The sequence below is a fragment of the Diplotaxodon limnothrissa genome, linkage group LG18, assembly GCF_057381915.1.
Source record: "Diplotaxodon limnothrissa isolate DT_005_m linkage group LG18, D_limnothrissa_male_GT1.1, whole genome shotgun sequence".
Lineage (NCBI taxonomy): Eukaryota > Metazoa > Chordata > Actinopteri > Cichliformes > Cichlidae > Diplotaxodon > Diplotaxodon limnothrissa.
Window position 1 is genome coordinate 1,199,540 of NC_140613.1, and position 16,871 is coordinate 1,216,410.

The following is a 16,871-nucleotide window of genomic DNA, read 5'->3' on the forward strand; positions in this document are numbered from 1 at the left end:
AGTCAAAAAGGAAATAATACAAAACATGTTGATTAACCATTGAACCCAGTCGGTGCTGAGTTTGTGTTGTGGGTCTTCCTGTTGTGTGAAGGATGCTGCTGGGTTTAAGCTTATATTTGGAACTGGAACCAAACTAACTGTGGAACCCAGTAAGTACAGAGCACACGGTTGTTTTCATATGAAAAACGTGCGTATGTGGAACTGATGCAGATCATTTATCATTTGAAAGCCAATGATATGCAGACAGTAGATCAAAGTGGCATAAAATAAGAATAACTTAAGAAGAATGGTGTGTAGCCAGAAACCTGCAATCCTGCCAAACAGTGATTTAATCTTTCAACATGAATCATTGGAGACGTTTGTGTTATGAAGTTCTTCATTGTGTGACTGGAGGAGGTGGATATAAGATAATGTTTGGAAAAGGAACCAGATTAACCATTGAAACCAGTAAGTAATATAAGTAAAGTTGTTTTTTATCAAATCATCACTATGTTAGGATACAAACGAACAATGAAATAATAAAACAGACTCTGAGAAACGTCAGGCTGAAGTTCGACCTTTGCTGTTTCACACAAAACAACCAGAAAAAGTCAAATGTGATTTAATCTGAACTCCAGGTTCAGCTTTTGGCTCCTGGCTCTGGTTCACTGGTCACAGTACGAACTGTGTGTGAAACCATGGTTGCTGTGGAGCTTCAGTCTGTTTGGTTCTCACTGATTCTCTAAATTTTGGAGCGTAAAAGTTTAAAAAGACTTTTTTACAGTTCAGTTTTTCTGAAAATGCTTCCATAATAATTACACACAGGAACTTCATAATGAACTTTCTGCCTTAAATTACATTATTTTACAATATCAACAACTGTGTTATTTATTCAGATGAGTCAGATGAATTAATAATATGAGCGGCAGCACTGTTAGTTGTGTAGAGTTTGTGTAGAGGTGTTTCCTGTTGTGTGTATACTGGAAACAAGCTCATCTTTGGGTCGGGAACTAGGCTGAACGTTGAAGCCAGTAAGTCCAGTTTGAATTCAAAATGAACTAAAACGAAATATTCAAACATGTGATTATTCACGCAGCAGCTTCCTGTTTTCTAATAATAAGTCCGGAGGACGACACAAAATAGGAGCCATGTTTCTATCGCCCTGTTCTCTCATTTATTACTGCTTGTTTCACCTCTCATTGGATATTTCTAATTCAGACTTAAATATCTACTAACACAAATGCAAATTGAAATCCTGAAATGAAACCGTGTCAGAGTTATTGTTGAGGGGAGCTGCACTGTGTGACTGGAAACCAAAGAATACTTTTTGCTGAGGGAACTCTGCTTTCTGTTGATTTGTGTGAGTATGATTCACTGTAATCCTCTAGTTTCATTATCCAGGACCCGTCTGACTGTACGTCACACATTTATAACTGATTAATAATACATTTTAATTCAATATATATGTATATTTCTTCTAGATTCAAACATGCATGCTTTTATAGCTCCAGTTATTGTTGAGATGATTTGAATTGTGTGACTACTTCCTCAAACTGGAAAATCATGTTTGGAAAGGGAGTCGAGCTGACTGTGGAGAGCAGTGAGTATCAAACAAAGATCGACTCGTGTCAGCAAGTCACAAATGCAAGACGTAAAGAGCTCTTAGAAAAAAACCAAAAACATTTCCAGTTATTTGGTCTCAATATTAATAATCAATTAAGGCTCAATAATCAATTGTTAACATAAAAAACACAACCAGCTTGTAATCACATCAATTATATGAGTTTTTATCTTTCTGAGAGGACTCAGAGTCGGTGCTGAGTTTGTGTTGTGGGTCTTCCTGTTGTGTGAAGGACGGTGCTGGAGTTAAGCTTATATTTGGAACTGGAACCAAACTAACTGTGGAACCCAGTAAGTACAGCGCACACTGTGGTTTTCATATGAAAAACGTGCGTATGTGGAACTGATTCAGTAAATGTCAGGCTTATGTACTACTTTTATTTTGAAAATCGTCAGTCTTTAGATACGTGTGGAAACAAAAGATCCTAAAAAAGAGAATTTTAACTCTTTTAGTTCTACAGAAATAAACAGATTAAACATTGACATCAGTAAATACGAGCACAGCACGTTAATATTAGACCAGCCTGACAGAAACACTGAAGAAGTAAAACCATAACTAATAAACAGCAGTGCTGAGTTTGTGTTGAGGGTCGACATGTTGTGTGAAGGATGGTGGATTTAAGATAATGTTTGGAAAGGGAACCAGATTAACCATTGAAACCAGTAAGTTCTCTGATCCAGGTTTGTGCTGTGAAGCTTCATGTTGTGTGAATGCTGGATATAAGATGTTGTTTGGAGGAGGAACCAGATTAGTCGTTGAAACCTGTAAGTAATGATATGAATTCAAATCAATATTCAGGGGCTGAAAAATGGTACAAAGAAAGTCAGACCGCAATTCAGCTTTTCTGTGGAACCAAAGTAAAAGTCCAGTTCGTTTATCAGTAACATCGTTGCTATGGGGATTCTTTTAAAGAAGCACAGATAATGATTAACATGATGATTTAATGAGAGTTGATTGAAATATTTGAAAAATATATTTGTGCTTCAGGAGTCCATCTCAGCAGCGTTTCTGCAGAGCTGCACTGATGGTGTTTTAGCACTGGCGCTTTGAACTGTGTGAATGTTAATAAGATGATTTTTGGAGGAGGCACAAAGCTACATGTTGCTGCCAGTAAGTTGAATTCATTTTAATCTTAAGGTTACTTGGTATCATTAGTGTCCATATGATTAAATATATCACATATATAAATGTTTACAGTAGGAGGAAAGTCAGCTTTTGTGAAACTCCGTCACTGAAAAAGAAATCCTGAGGATTCAGACAAACAGAAACTTAATACAAACGATGTTTAAATGGTTTGAGCTCCAAACATGTTCGCTGCATGTGAATGAGAACGATGATGGATGTCTTTGTTCTGTGGGTCAAACACGTGAGTCTGACCGGCCAAACTCCATCAGCCACACATAATATACACGTTATTCAACACATATCACTTTAATATTTCAGTAGTTCATTTATTATTAAGTGAAATGAAATCTTCAGAGTTCTGTTCTTTTTTAACAGTTAAGTCTTTTATTAGAAATGCAAAACCTTCAACTGCAGATTTGCAAAGATATAAAAAGATCCATCGTGAAATTCAAAGGTTTAACGTATATTTTCTATTTATTTATTATGTTATCTGGTGTGCTGGATGACAGCAGCTCTGTCACCGTGAGTTTGTGTTTCTTATTGTGTGGAAAACAGAAACAACAAGCTCGTCTTTGCAGCAGGGATCAGACTGAACACTGAAACCAGTAAGACCAGTACAATAAACCACGATCAGAATAAACTGAATATAATGACGATGCGCTTTACGCTGATAAAAATCAAATAATGAAACAACAATTTTTATAAATGTTAATCGCAGTGACTTTAACGTCCAATCCTAATGATTTAAACTTCTATAACAAAATCAACGTTCTGTGAAGGACACAATGAAAGTTTTATATTTTATTTTTTATCATTTTTATTAACTGAATTTTCACTGGTAAATTTTAACAAGTAAAATTGTTCAGTCTGTCAGTAAAGTTTTAAAGTCTATATGTCGATATATGTTACACAGACAACTGTGGCTCTGTTTGAGCCGTCTCTGCGTGGAGTTGTGCTGATATCTTTCACTGTGCGTCTCTGACTGGAAGCTACAAACTGGTCTTTGGCACAGGAACCAAACTAATGGTAGAAACGAGTGAGTATCTCTGCGCGCTAAACAGCTGCTGTGTCAAACATTTAGAATTAACGTGACATTCAGCTGCTGCAGTGTTTCATGTTAACAAACTGTTTGATCATTCAGTGAATAATTATTTGTGAGAGTCCAAATATCAACTAAATGTATCAGACATCAGGGGAAACACACACACGTGTCCTGACACATGAAACTGTGAGCTCGTAGTTGTTGTTGAGCGTCGGCGCACTGTGTGACTGGAAGTGGAAACAGAAAAATAGTTTTTGGCGAGGGAACTCGGCTGACTGTTGAAATGTGTGAGTATCATTTCAGTTATACATCAAGTGCATAAAATCAAATAATAAACCCTCCAACAGTGTTGCTCAGTCTGACTGTAAAGCAGTCACAGTCACTCTGAAAAGACAGTCAGGTGGAAAAATCTCATCGTTCCTTCTTTGTACAGACAAACTTCATCATGTTCAACTGTTTTTATTTTGCATCTTTAGATTTAAAATAATTAAAGCTCCTATAAAACCAATATTTTCCTCTAAAATATGGTTATTGAAAGAACAGTTCAAGTAAAAACTCAAATAGTTGAGTAAATTCATTTTGCATTCCAACAGATAATCAGCAGCATGTCCTGTACAAGTGGACATTACAAGTCTTTCTTCACATTTACTTTTAGAAAAACCAAGTATAGATTAGCTGTTGTTGTGTTGTCACACACATGTGAGCAGTGGCAGCCAGTTTGTGTTGAGCTCAGATCCACTGTGTGACTTCTGGATCAGGAAACTTCAAATTGATCTTTGGAGAAGGAACCAAAGTTTCTCTACAAAGCAGTGAGTGTCAGTTTGTACTTTGACACTGTGTGAAATATGAGATAATAACATGCTAAACGAGCTCCCTGTGAGTCAGCCCTTTGATACATTCAGCTGTTTTTAACCGTTGCGTCCACACAAAGATGTCCTTTCTGTTTGGGCTTTTCAGCAGAGCTCAAAGTGCTTTTATAGTAAATGACAGATTATAAAAGTGTTAGTTTGGATTAGAGCAGTGGTGCACGTACAGCCTGGAGCACATCCTCTCTGACTGCTGCTCACAAACCTAAAAACTGACATTTGGAAAAACACATTTACTATCTGAGCATTGGATACGTGATACTGGTGCACTTACACTGGTATCTCTTGTACTGGTGATGTTGTGCGTCCATGTTGAGCTTTTCCAGCTCACAGATCACGACTTCAGTGTTCATCACTGTCGATCACTTATTTGTGTGAGAGGAGCGACTGTGTGACTGCGACTGGAGCAAGCTGGAGGTTATTCTTTGGGGCTGGTGTTAAATTAATCACTGAAGCCAGTGAGTATCCAAATAATTCAAATAATATATAAACAATATAGTTACTGTTTCCTGTAACATGCGTACTGTACATTTGTTAAAGTGATGAAACTGTGAAATCCTGAGAAGGAGAGCTCAGTGCAGGACTGAAACACTGCCCACAGCAGTTACAGCTACTTGTTGATTTGTGAATAAAAACAGCTTTTTGATTTAATACGATACTTAACATGAAGTCCTTAATCAGAGCACTAATGACCATTACATCACCTTCAGCTATGACACCACAGTTAGAAAAGCAGAGCAGTTTAGATGTTTCAATCATTATCTGGAAGAACTGCAGCCAAACTCAAAACGGACCCGTGTTAAAGTTTTAATCATTTTCAAATACTGGAAATATTTTCAGATTCAGAAACATGCTGCACGTGTTCACTACCTGTTGCTCTTCGCTGTGTCAGCTATGAGTTTATGTGGTAGCATTTCTCCAAGTGTGACTGGAGGCGTCAGACTCCTGTTTGGTTCTGGCATTAAACTGTCCGTCAGTTCCAGTAAGTGCAGTTTAAATTTTTGCTGTTCTGTTAGTTTGATTAAACAAATTTGCTAAATAGTGGTTTGAGAAGCAGCAATAAAACAACAATATATAAAATACACACATGACGTCCAGACAAAGTTTTCACTTGTCTGCCCATCGTTGCTGTGGGTAAACGTTCATGTTGCCTCCACTGTGTGAGCTGGAGGGACGACCAAAGTAACCATAGTAACCAGTGAGTAACTTTAGTAAATATTAAGTATTGGACTTAAAAATAATTTTCTTGTACTTTAGTTACCTAAGTAGTTACACGTGTTGCAACAACTAAACACCAAGTGAGTCCTTTATGTGGCGTTTTCGACAATGACTTTAAATCAACTGATTTTACTCATTTTGCAGTTCGATTAATCAAGACGTTCATGATTTATTTAAACACCTTTAAAGGTGAAGACGTTCACTCACGCTCACCTGCAGCTCTGGGTTTAAGTGCTGACAGCGGTCACAGTGTGACGTTCTCTGGATCATCCAAACTCAGCTTTGGTTCTGGCATTACACTGACAGTTAGCTCCAGTAAGTCCTTTTTCACATCCCAAACAATGTTCAGTTCAGTTCAGTTCATTTTTATTTCAAACATTTCAAACATGTGCCTTCACAATCATTACAAAATATCATTCCATTATTTGTTTGAAAAGGAGTAGGCTGAAGTATTTACTTATTTGTCCCTACCCCCTCAAGTTTTACCTCTCATTCATTTGATTTTTTTTTGTCTTAAATTAAACAAACAACATATGAAACATATGAAGTAAAATGTCACACTATTATTATTATTATTAGACACAAACACAGTTCTTGTAATGATTCAATTTTCAATTCAGTTTTATTTATACAGCATCAAATCACAACTACAGTCACCTCAGGGTGCTTCATACTGTAAGGCAGACCCTACAATCACACACAGAGAGAAACCCAGCAGGCGCATGGCTATGATACTGTAACTGTTCACATCTGTGCAAACACAGTTCAGCCTCTGTATGTGTTTGCAGTTTAATGATATTCTTCATGTTATAATTAGTTATGTTGAGGTTTTTAGCTATAAAGATAAAAAACATAACACATAAATTACCACAAACCAATAATCTAGCAGTTCTTTACTGATTAGCGCACAGCTTCTTACAGACGACGACCTTCTCAGGTCGTTTTTGCTGAGCGCACACACACTGTGTGACTGGGACGGGGAGCTGGAAAATAGTTTTCGGGAACGGCATAAAAATGACGGTGATGGACAGTAAGTGGAATTATTACCAGCAGTTCGTTAAATCAAACCACAGTTAGTAATAAAAACCAGGTTAGTCCAAACATGGAAAATTATTGCTGCATTTTGGATTATTCCACATTTCATCAGCACTAATTTTAGTTTCTATGTCAGAGCTTATCTCTTTATGTCACTGTTAGTGTTACTGTGTGAAGAACTATGGAAACAAGCTGGTCTTTGGTTCTGGTAGTAAACTCATAGTTCAGTCAGGTGAGTGTTTGTAAACATCTGAGTTTGTCTTTTACTTATTTGGACAGAAACTTTAAACTTTCAGTTCTGTAATTATCACTTATGTTATTCATCTTTACCTGACATACACGTCATCACACTCTGACCTGCATATAACTGTCACGTGTAGATTTTGGCTACTCTTACATTTTTATATATATTAATATTTCATTTTAAGCCAAATTTGGTAAAAAAATAAAATAAAAAGTAAAATATTATTAGCCAAAGATGTTTTATGAATAAGTTGATATGTTGTTTGTGGGCATGTGCACTCAGGAAATGCATTTAACTGAAGTCAGTTTGTGTGATTGTGTTTTTTGTTGTGTGAGTGGCTACGGAAACTCCAGAGTCGTCTTTGGTTTGGGCACAAAAGTTAGAACTGAATCAAGTAAGTTGTTTTTATTTAGGGAACAGAAATGATACAGCGGACGTTTCTCAGCTAACTATCCCCATTTATACCAGCAGTCCACAGATATCTGTGAAGTAAAAGTAGACACAAAGTCTGTTTCTAGAACATCTGCATGTTGTTACTCTTCACTGTCTCACAGATAAAAAACGTACTAAAAGTAACAAAGTGTTCAAAACGCCAAAGTTGTCCCATCATCAGTGATTTGATTCTGACTCCAGTTAATGCTGAGATCAGCTCTACAGTGCGACTGCCTCAGGAGCAAACTGGAAACTTCTCTTTGGAAAAGGAACTAAGCTGACTGTAAACAGCAGTGAGTCGGATTCAAATATTCCAGATATATAATACAGTTTATTGATGACAGTGTTGGAGTTTGATTCAGTTGGAAAAGAATGATTTATAAAAGTCACATGTAGATTTAACGTGCTACACGTCAGAACATTTAAACAGCTGTTAACAGAATCAGTTTAACTCTGAGATTTAAAAACAAAAACATTTTAATAAAAAACAGTTTTTTTATTAATTGACTCCAAAACACATTGAGTCAAGTGTGTAAACCAGTCTGTTTGTTTGGAGAAAGAAGACTTAAAATAAATCCTAATTTCTTTCGCTGTTCTCCTGCTGAGCCATCAAAACAACTAAAATGAAATCATGTAAAAATAAAAGGAATAACTTTACGTTTTTTATGAAGTCTGACCTCATCATGGTCAGATGGTGTTCTCACAGGAGAATAAATATCACATAATATAATTCAAAAACATGATGAACTAAATCACTATGACTGACATCAGAAACATGTCTCTGTGGTTATTCTTCACCGGGCCCCTACATGTATCACACTTCATGGTGCTGTTTCAGTCTCTGAGTGTGTGACTGACTCTGGGCTTTAGAAACTCACCTGTGGTGAAGGCTTCAGTAAGTCCATCTGTTTAACCAAAGGAGTAGTTCAGTACGTGGAGGTTAACAGAGTATGCAGACTGTACCTTTGGTAACCTTGGTAATTACAGTTACATTGTGTCTGCCACGTCTACCTTATGGTAACAATATGTGTTTTTTATTTCCAGTCGCTTTAAATCCTTTATAAACACAGGAACAAAAGTCCAGCCTTAAACTGGTTTCATGTATTTCGCCCCTCGCTGAGTCCTCACTGGTTTTTGCTGAGTCTGTTCTCAGTGTGTGAATGACGGCGTTAAGCTCCTGTTCAGCACTGGAACAACTCTGCATGTAGAAACCAGTAAGTCTGAACTGTAGATGGGGCTGAAGGTAGTTTTACTACATTAATATTCAGTCTTAAGTAAAAGTGAGGTCAGCTGTTATTGTAACGTCAGCTGGTGAATTATTGTCATCAGATGCAGATGTGATTTACTTTGTTGGGGTTTTGTTTTCTTAAACCAAACTCACAGTTGATGCCTGTAAGCTCGTTTTATTCATAATCCAAAGATGGTGTATAGAAGTTATCAGTCACAACATTACAGCGGAGCAATCATTCAGATTAACTCTACAACATTACACACAAAAACATGCTTTAAACTCCAACCATTGAAAAAAGTCATAATTCAGCAGTAAATGTAAAGTGCCTACAGTTACTTAAAAGAAACATCACAATAGTTTCATGTGTTCAAGAAAGTTGTTGGACAAAATTTCATAATTTCATGACTGAATGCATGAAACTTGAGTTTATATGTAAGAAACACTTCACTGAGTTATCAGCAGTTATTGTCACAAACAAACTGTTTACACTAAATGCAGTTTTGTAGTTCAGGTTTTTGGTTTGCAGCAGCGTGCAGTGTGACTGACTCTGGAGGCAGAAAACTCCACTTTGGAGGTGGAACCAGGCTGATTATTCAAACTCGTGAGCCATTTATCATTTATTAATCATGACTCAGAACTAAATGGGTCCTTTCTGTCTTTGAAACCGTTTTTCTTTTGTCCTGACGTCTTCTTGAACATCATTACACTTTAATACGTCTGTTACAGAGCCACAGTTTGTCAGCACAACACGGAGTAATTGTATTTATTGTATTCTTAAGAGATTTTACAAGTTAATATTTCAACAACCCAAAATAATCTTGAAACGATCAGCTTCATCTGCAAACCAAAGTTGATGAATAAGATTATGATCACTGAGTTTCAGTCTTTTAGGTTAAATTTGAGGTAAATACACGACTGATCCTACGTGCTTAGCTGTTAATATCATTACTCTTATAATTATATATGTTATTAGTTACTGTGAAGATGTCAGCTGATTACTGAGTTGAAGTTAAGAAGTGTTTCACTGTGTGAACGATGGGACGGGAAAACTCGTGTTTGGAGACGGAACCGAGCTGAAAATAGAGAAAAGTAGGTTTTTGAAACAAACAAACATCACTGAACACTTCTCATTTTACATTTGCAATATGACTTTTAGTAAATAATAATTTTTAAATAAGATCATTTATCTAAAAACATGCAAAGAGAAAAATGACACTGAACACAAACGTCCTGTAAGGTGTAGATAAGTTATTGATCAGTCTTCTCATCAGCTGATGAAAAACTACAGTTTGGATCTGGAATGAAACTCATCCTCTCTGACAGTGAGTGAGTCGTGTTTACTGCAAGAGAAGAAGAAAAACGAGGCGTTATTAGAAGTTATTAGTTATTAATTTGATTTTAATTTGATAGTTATTGTTCATTCTAAGAGTCCAAACACTGTATATTTATATAACCATTTAAGTTACAAAGTGCAGCTTTAAGGGTGCGAGGTACGAGTGAGTGAACTAATGTCCTTAAATAATGCTTTTCATTCACATGACAGCTTAATGTTTGGTTTTAAGGTTTAAGCAGGCCAGAGACACTGGTTCTGACTACTTCTGCACTTAAATGTCCTCGATCCATAAACAGCAGGTGACACTTTGACCTGTTCAGTTTCTGTGATGAAGTAAGTCAGTGTGTGAATGATGCGGCACGAAAGCTGATCTTTGGACGAGGAACTGAGCTGAAAATACATCAGAGTAAGAGTTTCCCTTCATTAAAACTGCACATCAACGTTCGATGTTTAGTAAATCTCACATTGTTAGAATTCTAAATAATCACGACTTCACCAATCTCACATGTTTGACAGAAGAGACGTTATCAGCATCTGCAACTTTAAAAATGTAAATATTATTATTCTGTCCGGCTTTTAATGTTAGATTTAAATGACATGAGCAAAAACATCTTATAATTTTCTAAAGATAATTCTGTTATCACATTTAGTGACACACACACACACACACACACACACACACACACACACACACACACACACACACACACACACACACACACACACACACACACACACACAAATCTGTGAATGTAATGAAAAATAAGTCTTTGAAAACAAATATAACTCAGATGAACAGAGTCAACCTGCTGGGATTTTCTTACATGGTCGAGACTTTTAATGCTTATTTATTATTTCATGTTTTTTATTACACAAATACATTTAACCTCAGTTAAGCTTCGATCAGCTTCACCTTATTCACAGTTTCATTTGGCTGATTTTTCCTTCTTTCTTTTAAACACTGGATACATTTCCTGAAACCTCAAAGGATCTTTTACCCAATTAGATTAATTAAATATATAATTAACAAAAGCAAATTGTAGAGATTATGGGGAAAAGGGAAAATGTAAACACATGATCAGTGACTCAGTTAATATCAGTTTGTTGTCTGTTGGGCTCCACTGCTGCTGCGTGTGAATCGCAGGTTTTTGTTGCTGGATCGTTCATAGTGTGAAGAGTAATAATTGGAAACTGATTTTTGGTTCAGGAAGTCGTCTGAGAGTTCAAACAAGTGAGTGAAAAAGTGTTATTCAGAAAAAAGCTTCTACAGCAACAAAATAAAGTAGTGATGTGGAGAAAAAGAGGAAACGTCCAGACTGAGTCTTTTTAACTTGAATGGATTTGATTGGACCTGAGTGATTTTAGTGAGCGATGATGGAACCACAGGAGCAGCAGTCTTTGTTTGGACAGATGATGTCACTTAAATCAAACAAACTCTTCCAGGTCAGCAAAACACAAACTGTAAACCAAACTATTGTTTCTGAATTTCTGATTTAGGTTGTAATGATGGAAAACATTTTATATAACACAGAAAAATGTGTTTATTTATTTAGTAAAAGAAGCAGAAGCTGAGTGAAACACGGAGTGTGATGAATCCGGAGTTTTTGAATGCCACTGATTCACTGTGTGAACAGTAATAACAACAAGCTGGTTTTTGGTTCTGGGGTCAGAGTTACTGTACAGTCACGTAAGTGCGTTTACGTATAATCTGTCTGCAGTGTTTAGGGTGGTCGTATCAGTGCGGTCGTTAAATGTAAATTAGTTTCCATCAGTAAATTATTTTTCTGTTCACACATGTTCAGCATTTTTGAACATCCTAAAATATTAGAACTCAGTAAACAAACGTAAATCCTGATTCATCACGAAAGAGTAAGTTTCAAACATGAACATTTGTTATCGTTGCATGTCCCAAACATGCTCTGTTGGTGACGTCTTGTTTAGAGGAAGCAAGTAAAATATCCAGCTCGAGCTCCATGTAGGATCTGAAATTAAACGTACTGTTATTATACTTGGTGAGACGTTTAAGCGCACATTAGTTTATACTTTAACTTAATGATGTGACTCTGATGGTTACAGAAGCAACATACTAGATCCAAACACTCTTTAAATCAAATGTTTTCACACCCATCAAATGACAGTGTTGATGTTGAACTTATTTCTTTTATATTTTTGGTGAAATGATAACAAGTACCTTTTTCCTCTGTCACATTTCAAAAGTCTTACACTAAATTAAACACAGTGATCTTAATCATGATTCATATTTAAAGAATAAATAAACTGTATGTGGTGAAGAGCAGTAATTGTCCAACACCACAACAATGTGTGAAGCAATCTGAAGCCTCTAAACTCATATTTGGTGATGGAACCAAATTTTTGGTCAAACAAAGTGAGTCAGCGAGATGATTTTAAACATTGTCTCAGTTGTTTTTCCTGACGTGCACCTCAGAGGCAAACACAATCTCTGAATCATTAACTTTATGTTAGGTTGCTTTTTATTACCAGAATTGTATCCTGTTAGCAATTAACAAAAACTCAAACATGCTTGTAATGTTACTGATATATTACAGTAAAGTAAAACAATATGACAGACATTTACTAAACTAGTATTATTTACATATACATGGTTAAGAGCTGCACTGGTTTTTGTAACTGGTTTAGCTGCAGTGTGAATAACAATAATTACAAAGTCATATTTGGATCAGGAATCACACTAATTTCATCCTCAAGTAAGTGGATCGTCTGCATAACCTGAAATATAACTGAAATTATTAAATGTTTTTCATTTCCCTGAATTCAGAAGTGAGTTAAATATATGATCTCAATAGGAAATACTTTGCACTTAATGTGATATAAAGTAATATCTGACCATTATTTCACCTCACTGTATGAAATATTTTTGAAACTAAATGAACTTTTGTATAAATACATAGCAAGCAGGCGCTCATAACTAAAAAGCTCCAATTTAATAATTTAATTGAGTACAGTATTTGTGGACAGATTTATATTTATTTAATACTAAATACTACAACACAGACAAATAACTTGTTTTTATGAAGCTACTGCACCAAACACCATGAATGCACTTTAAACAAGTTACTTTAAAACGAAAGACTGAGTCACGTAGCATGTTTTATAACGCTGGTAAAAAATATATATTTAACTTAAAATATTAGATAAATAATTTCAACATATATATGTCCACTCGTGTGAGTCACAACAGCTGCTTCCTGAAGTTGTAATTGTGTTGTGATGAAGTAGTAAATTCCTGCTGTGGACCAAATGAAGACAAATCCACATGAGAAACCTCCTGTGGAAAGGCCATTAAGTGAAAGTGTTCTCGTGTTAATAACATGGAAAACTGTACAAACACCATCAGCAGAGTTTTACTAAGTTTAGAAACCGTGTTTTACACAGTGCAGCATCATTCTGATTATCCTTTTGATGAGTTTGATCTTGGCAGCTCAGATGTTTTTGACCATGTCTGAATCACAGTGTGTCTGTGAGTGAACTCGTCTCTTTGGATTAAACCTCGTTTCTTTGGTCAACAAGTGATCAGAGGTTTTGAGACGAATGCAGATAATTCCACGTTATTCCAGTTTGTTCATGAGTTGTTCGTTTGTGTTTTTCAGGGACAGAGTACGAGCCATCCTATTTCAGAGTGGGAGAAGACGACGATGCGGCGTGCCTGGCAACTGGGTTCAGCAGACACAATGCAACATCCAGCCATGCGTATTTCAAGACTCCCAATATGACAAAAGCTGTGGCAATATCACCAAACTTGGATCTGTACAACCAGGTGGTTTTTCCAGGCGGAAATGCAGATAAATGTGAATGTAAGTATCAAGAAATTCATACAAATTCTTTTCATCATATAATTAATGACATAATTGGGAAAAAAAACCAAAACATTGATACTTCAGAAAAGTGTCATCAATCAAAAGCTTGATATTCACATTTGGATTTAAGTAGCAGATTGTTTTGATATGTAATTCCCCAATCCACTGAATCTACTTTTGCATAAGAACATCGTGTGTACATAACACTTTAATCTTAACAGAAACCTACATATATGTATTTTACTGTCAGACTACATTTTGTTGTTTCTGCTATAAGTGTGAAATTTGAAATTCCTGCTCAAAAGGCAGATTTACTTTGAAATGAAGCTAATTACCACTTTTATCTGTTTGATTTTCTTCAGCTCCAGGTGATCCCAGCCCATGTGTTGATGTTTTGGAGCCAGGTATGTATTAGATCTGATTAAACAGGTGGATTGAAAGAAGCTGTTTGTGTTTGTTGGCTGACATTTTTCTGATTGTGCTGTTTGCAGATCCAAAGGTGAACCTCATGTCTCTGACCATCCTGGCTCTCAGAGTGATCTTCATCAAGACCATCATCTTTAACATCATAATGACTCTGCGGCTGTGGATTAGTCAGTGTGAGTACAAAACAAATGTAACGTGTTTGTGTTTGTGGCCTGGTGACTGCGGAGATGTTCGACTGTTATCTCCATCACACACAGAGAGACAAACATGTTTTCTGAGCTTTATTGAACCTTTTTGTTCATTTTCCAATGAGAAGAAAACGTTTTAGTACACAGACCACTGACAGTTAATATGCAGCCTGCATTTGGGAAACTTATACCTGCATTTGCCAATTTTCCACATTTGAGGACTGCAGAATAACCCAGGATCAGTCAAGCTGTGATATAAACTTAGAGCATGTTAGAAATGGAAATCTGCTTTATGTCCATTGTGAGTTGTTGGATAATCAAAGCTCTGGATCAGAGTTCATAGTCCACATCCTGTCACGTTGAGGCAATAAAATCATCTTGGTAACGGTTTGGACTTCTTAAACAAAAATAATAATAATTTCCAATATTTAAACATGAAAATTTGATTAAATATTTTTAACTGACCAAAAAAAATCCTAAAAAATGATAAATACGGTCCATGGAAATGTGTTGCCTCAGTGGAAATGATACAAGACGACACACGAAGATCCAGTTTATACATCGACCTCGAGATAGAAAACAAGTTGTTTTTTCCCTGATCGTCTAATCCAGGGATGTGGATAAAACCAAGGTGAATGTCAAACTTCCTAAACTCTGTCTCATGAACGTTGGGTGATCTTATAAAATCTTTTGTTTTGCCTTTGAGATTATCAGAGTTAAAAATTCCCTGTGGGAAGCAGCAGAGGATATTACAGAGTCCTCACCTGTGACTCGCGTGGTTCAGTAACAGTGCATGGGTTTCTCTTTGATACTCTTTAAAGCTCTGTCTGTATGAAAAGCTGCTCTTTTATTTCTTCTACATGCAACAGAAACTGTTACATTTGAAAATGATTCTGTTGGTGTTGAGTCCTGAAAACTCTCTCACAGGACCAGGTTAAAGAAAGGAGAGCTACCTGACGTCTTAATCAACAGTTACATTTTATTTTAAAACAGCAGGAATATTTTTGGTCAGTTTTCATATTTAGATAGTACTTAAATGTGTCATTTTTCTTGTATCTGCTGGATAGAAAAGAAACTGTGACAATAACACACGTCAGGTTTCAAACCACCAGCATGTGACGTTTGTTTTTACTGTTTGTATTAAAGCAGCTTCAATTCACATGAATCAAATTTCTTTTTTATGTTTTGTCTTTCAGAAACTTCACAGAAATCCCAAGAGGACAACTTTCTGTGTGACTGGATGAAACTTGAAGTTCACTGAGCTTCAGCGTGTATATCATGTATAAATATCATATTACCTGTTTATCATACATCTGTTAATAACTCTCTATAGAAGTTATCCTTTAATACATTGTTGATTGTTCCAAAAAGTTTGATTTTATGTTATCTCTACATATTATCACTGATGTTTTTTATGAATGAATTAAACTCTGTCTCGCTTGATGATGTAAATGTCACAGTTATGTTTAACAGATTGTCCTTTCAATCATTTCTTTGTGTGATGTGGTAATAAAAGCTAAAAAAAAAACACAGTGAGATTGTTTATATTCTGAATTATTTGCATTTATATAGCATGATTCTATTTTTACTGACCACAGCACGTCAGACTGTAGGTCACATGTTTAACCATAATTTTAGAGAAGACTTTCCAAAGAACCTACCGAACTGAACAAAAATCTGGAGCTCTCCCTCATTTCCTCATTACTTTCTTCTGATTTCTAAAGTGACCCTGAGCAATATTTCTCAGCTCTCTGAAGGTCTTTCAACGTTTTCTTTGGACGTTTGCTGCCTTTTCACTCAGTCAGTCTAGTTCTTGCCCCCAAAAGTTTCAGAGGAATAAGCTTTTTGTTTGGTTGGTTGTTTAGCTGCTTACGTCACTTCACAGTGACCTGTTAAACATTTAGGCAGAAAATAGACACAGAGCCTGAGAGCTGCATCAGAAGCGTCATCAGATGTAATCTTAGTGGAAGGGTGACTGTCAAAGCCTCTCTTAATGAAGATAAATGGGATATAAAAGGCTGGGATGTGTCAAATTACACAGGAACAGCTCTAAATCTGTGTCAAAAGGTCTGATGGAGTGAAAAATTTAAATCTTTATCACTATGTAAGAAGAATCTTGAGAGAGGTACAACAGTAACTGTATACAGCTATCTGTCAGGTTTAGGCCGTGTCATGGTGTCGGGCTGCGAGTAGTTTTGAGGACCTTGTCAAACTTGATGAAGTTATGAACAATACTGTCAGATTTTGATCAAGCAAGTTAATTATTGACAAACTATAAGTGTCCAGCAGAACCAG

General features: G+C 36.1%; 2 protein-coding genes across 2 annotated transcripts in view; one reads left to right on the forward strand and one right to left on the reverse strand.

The window, feature by feature from the left end:
• The window catches only part of LOC146612740 (T cell receptor alpha chain MC.7.G5), a 77,273-nt gene extending 61,422 nt beyond the window's left edge, over positions 1-15,851 (forward strand). Inside the window, exons 4-7 of the mRNA XM_085377491.1 lie at positions 13,756-13,959; positions 14,325-14,366; positions 14,454-14,561; positions 15,773-15,851. Coding sequence (XP_085233617.1) covers positions 13,756-13,959; positions 14,325-14,366; positions 14,454-14,561; positions 15,773-15,774 — 356 coding nt within the window. The 3' untranslated portion in view covers positions 15,775-15,851. The remainder of the gene's footprint in view (positions 1-13,755; positions 13,960-14,324; positions 14,367-14,453; positions 14,562-15,772) is intronic.
• The window catches only part of LOC146612739 (uncharacterized), a 485,503-nt gene that overhangs the window by 83,650 nt on the left and 384,982 nt on the right, over positions 1-16,871 (reverse strand). The gene's annotated exons all lie outside the window — the stretch shown is intronic.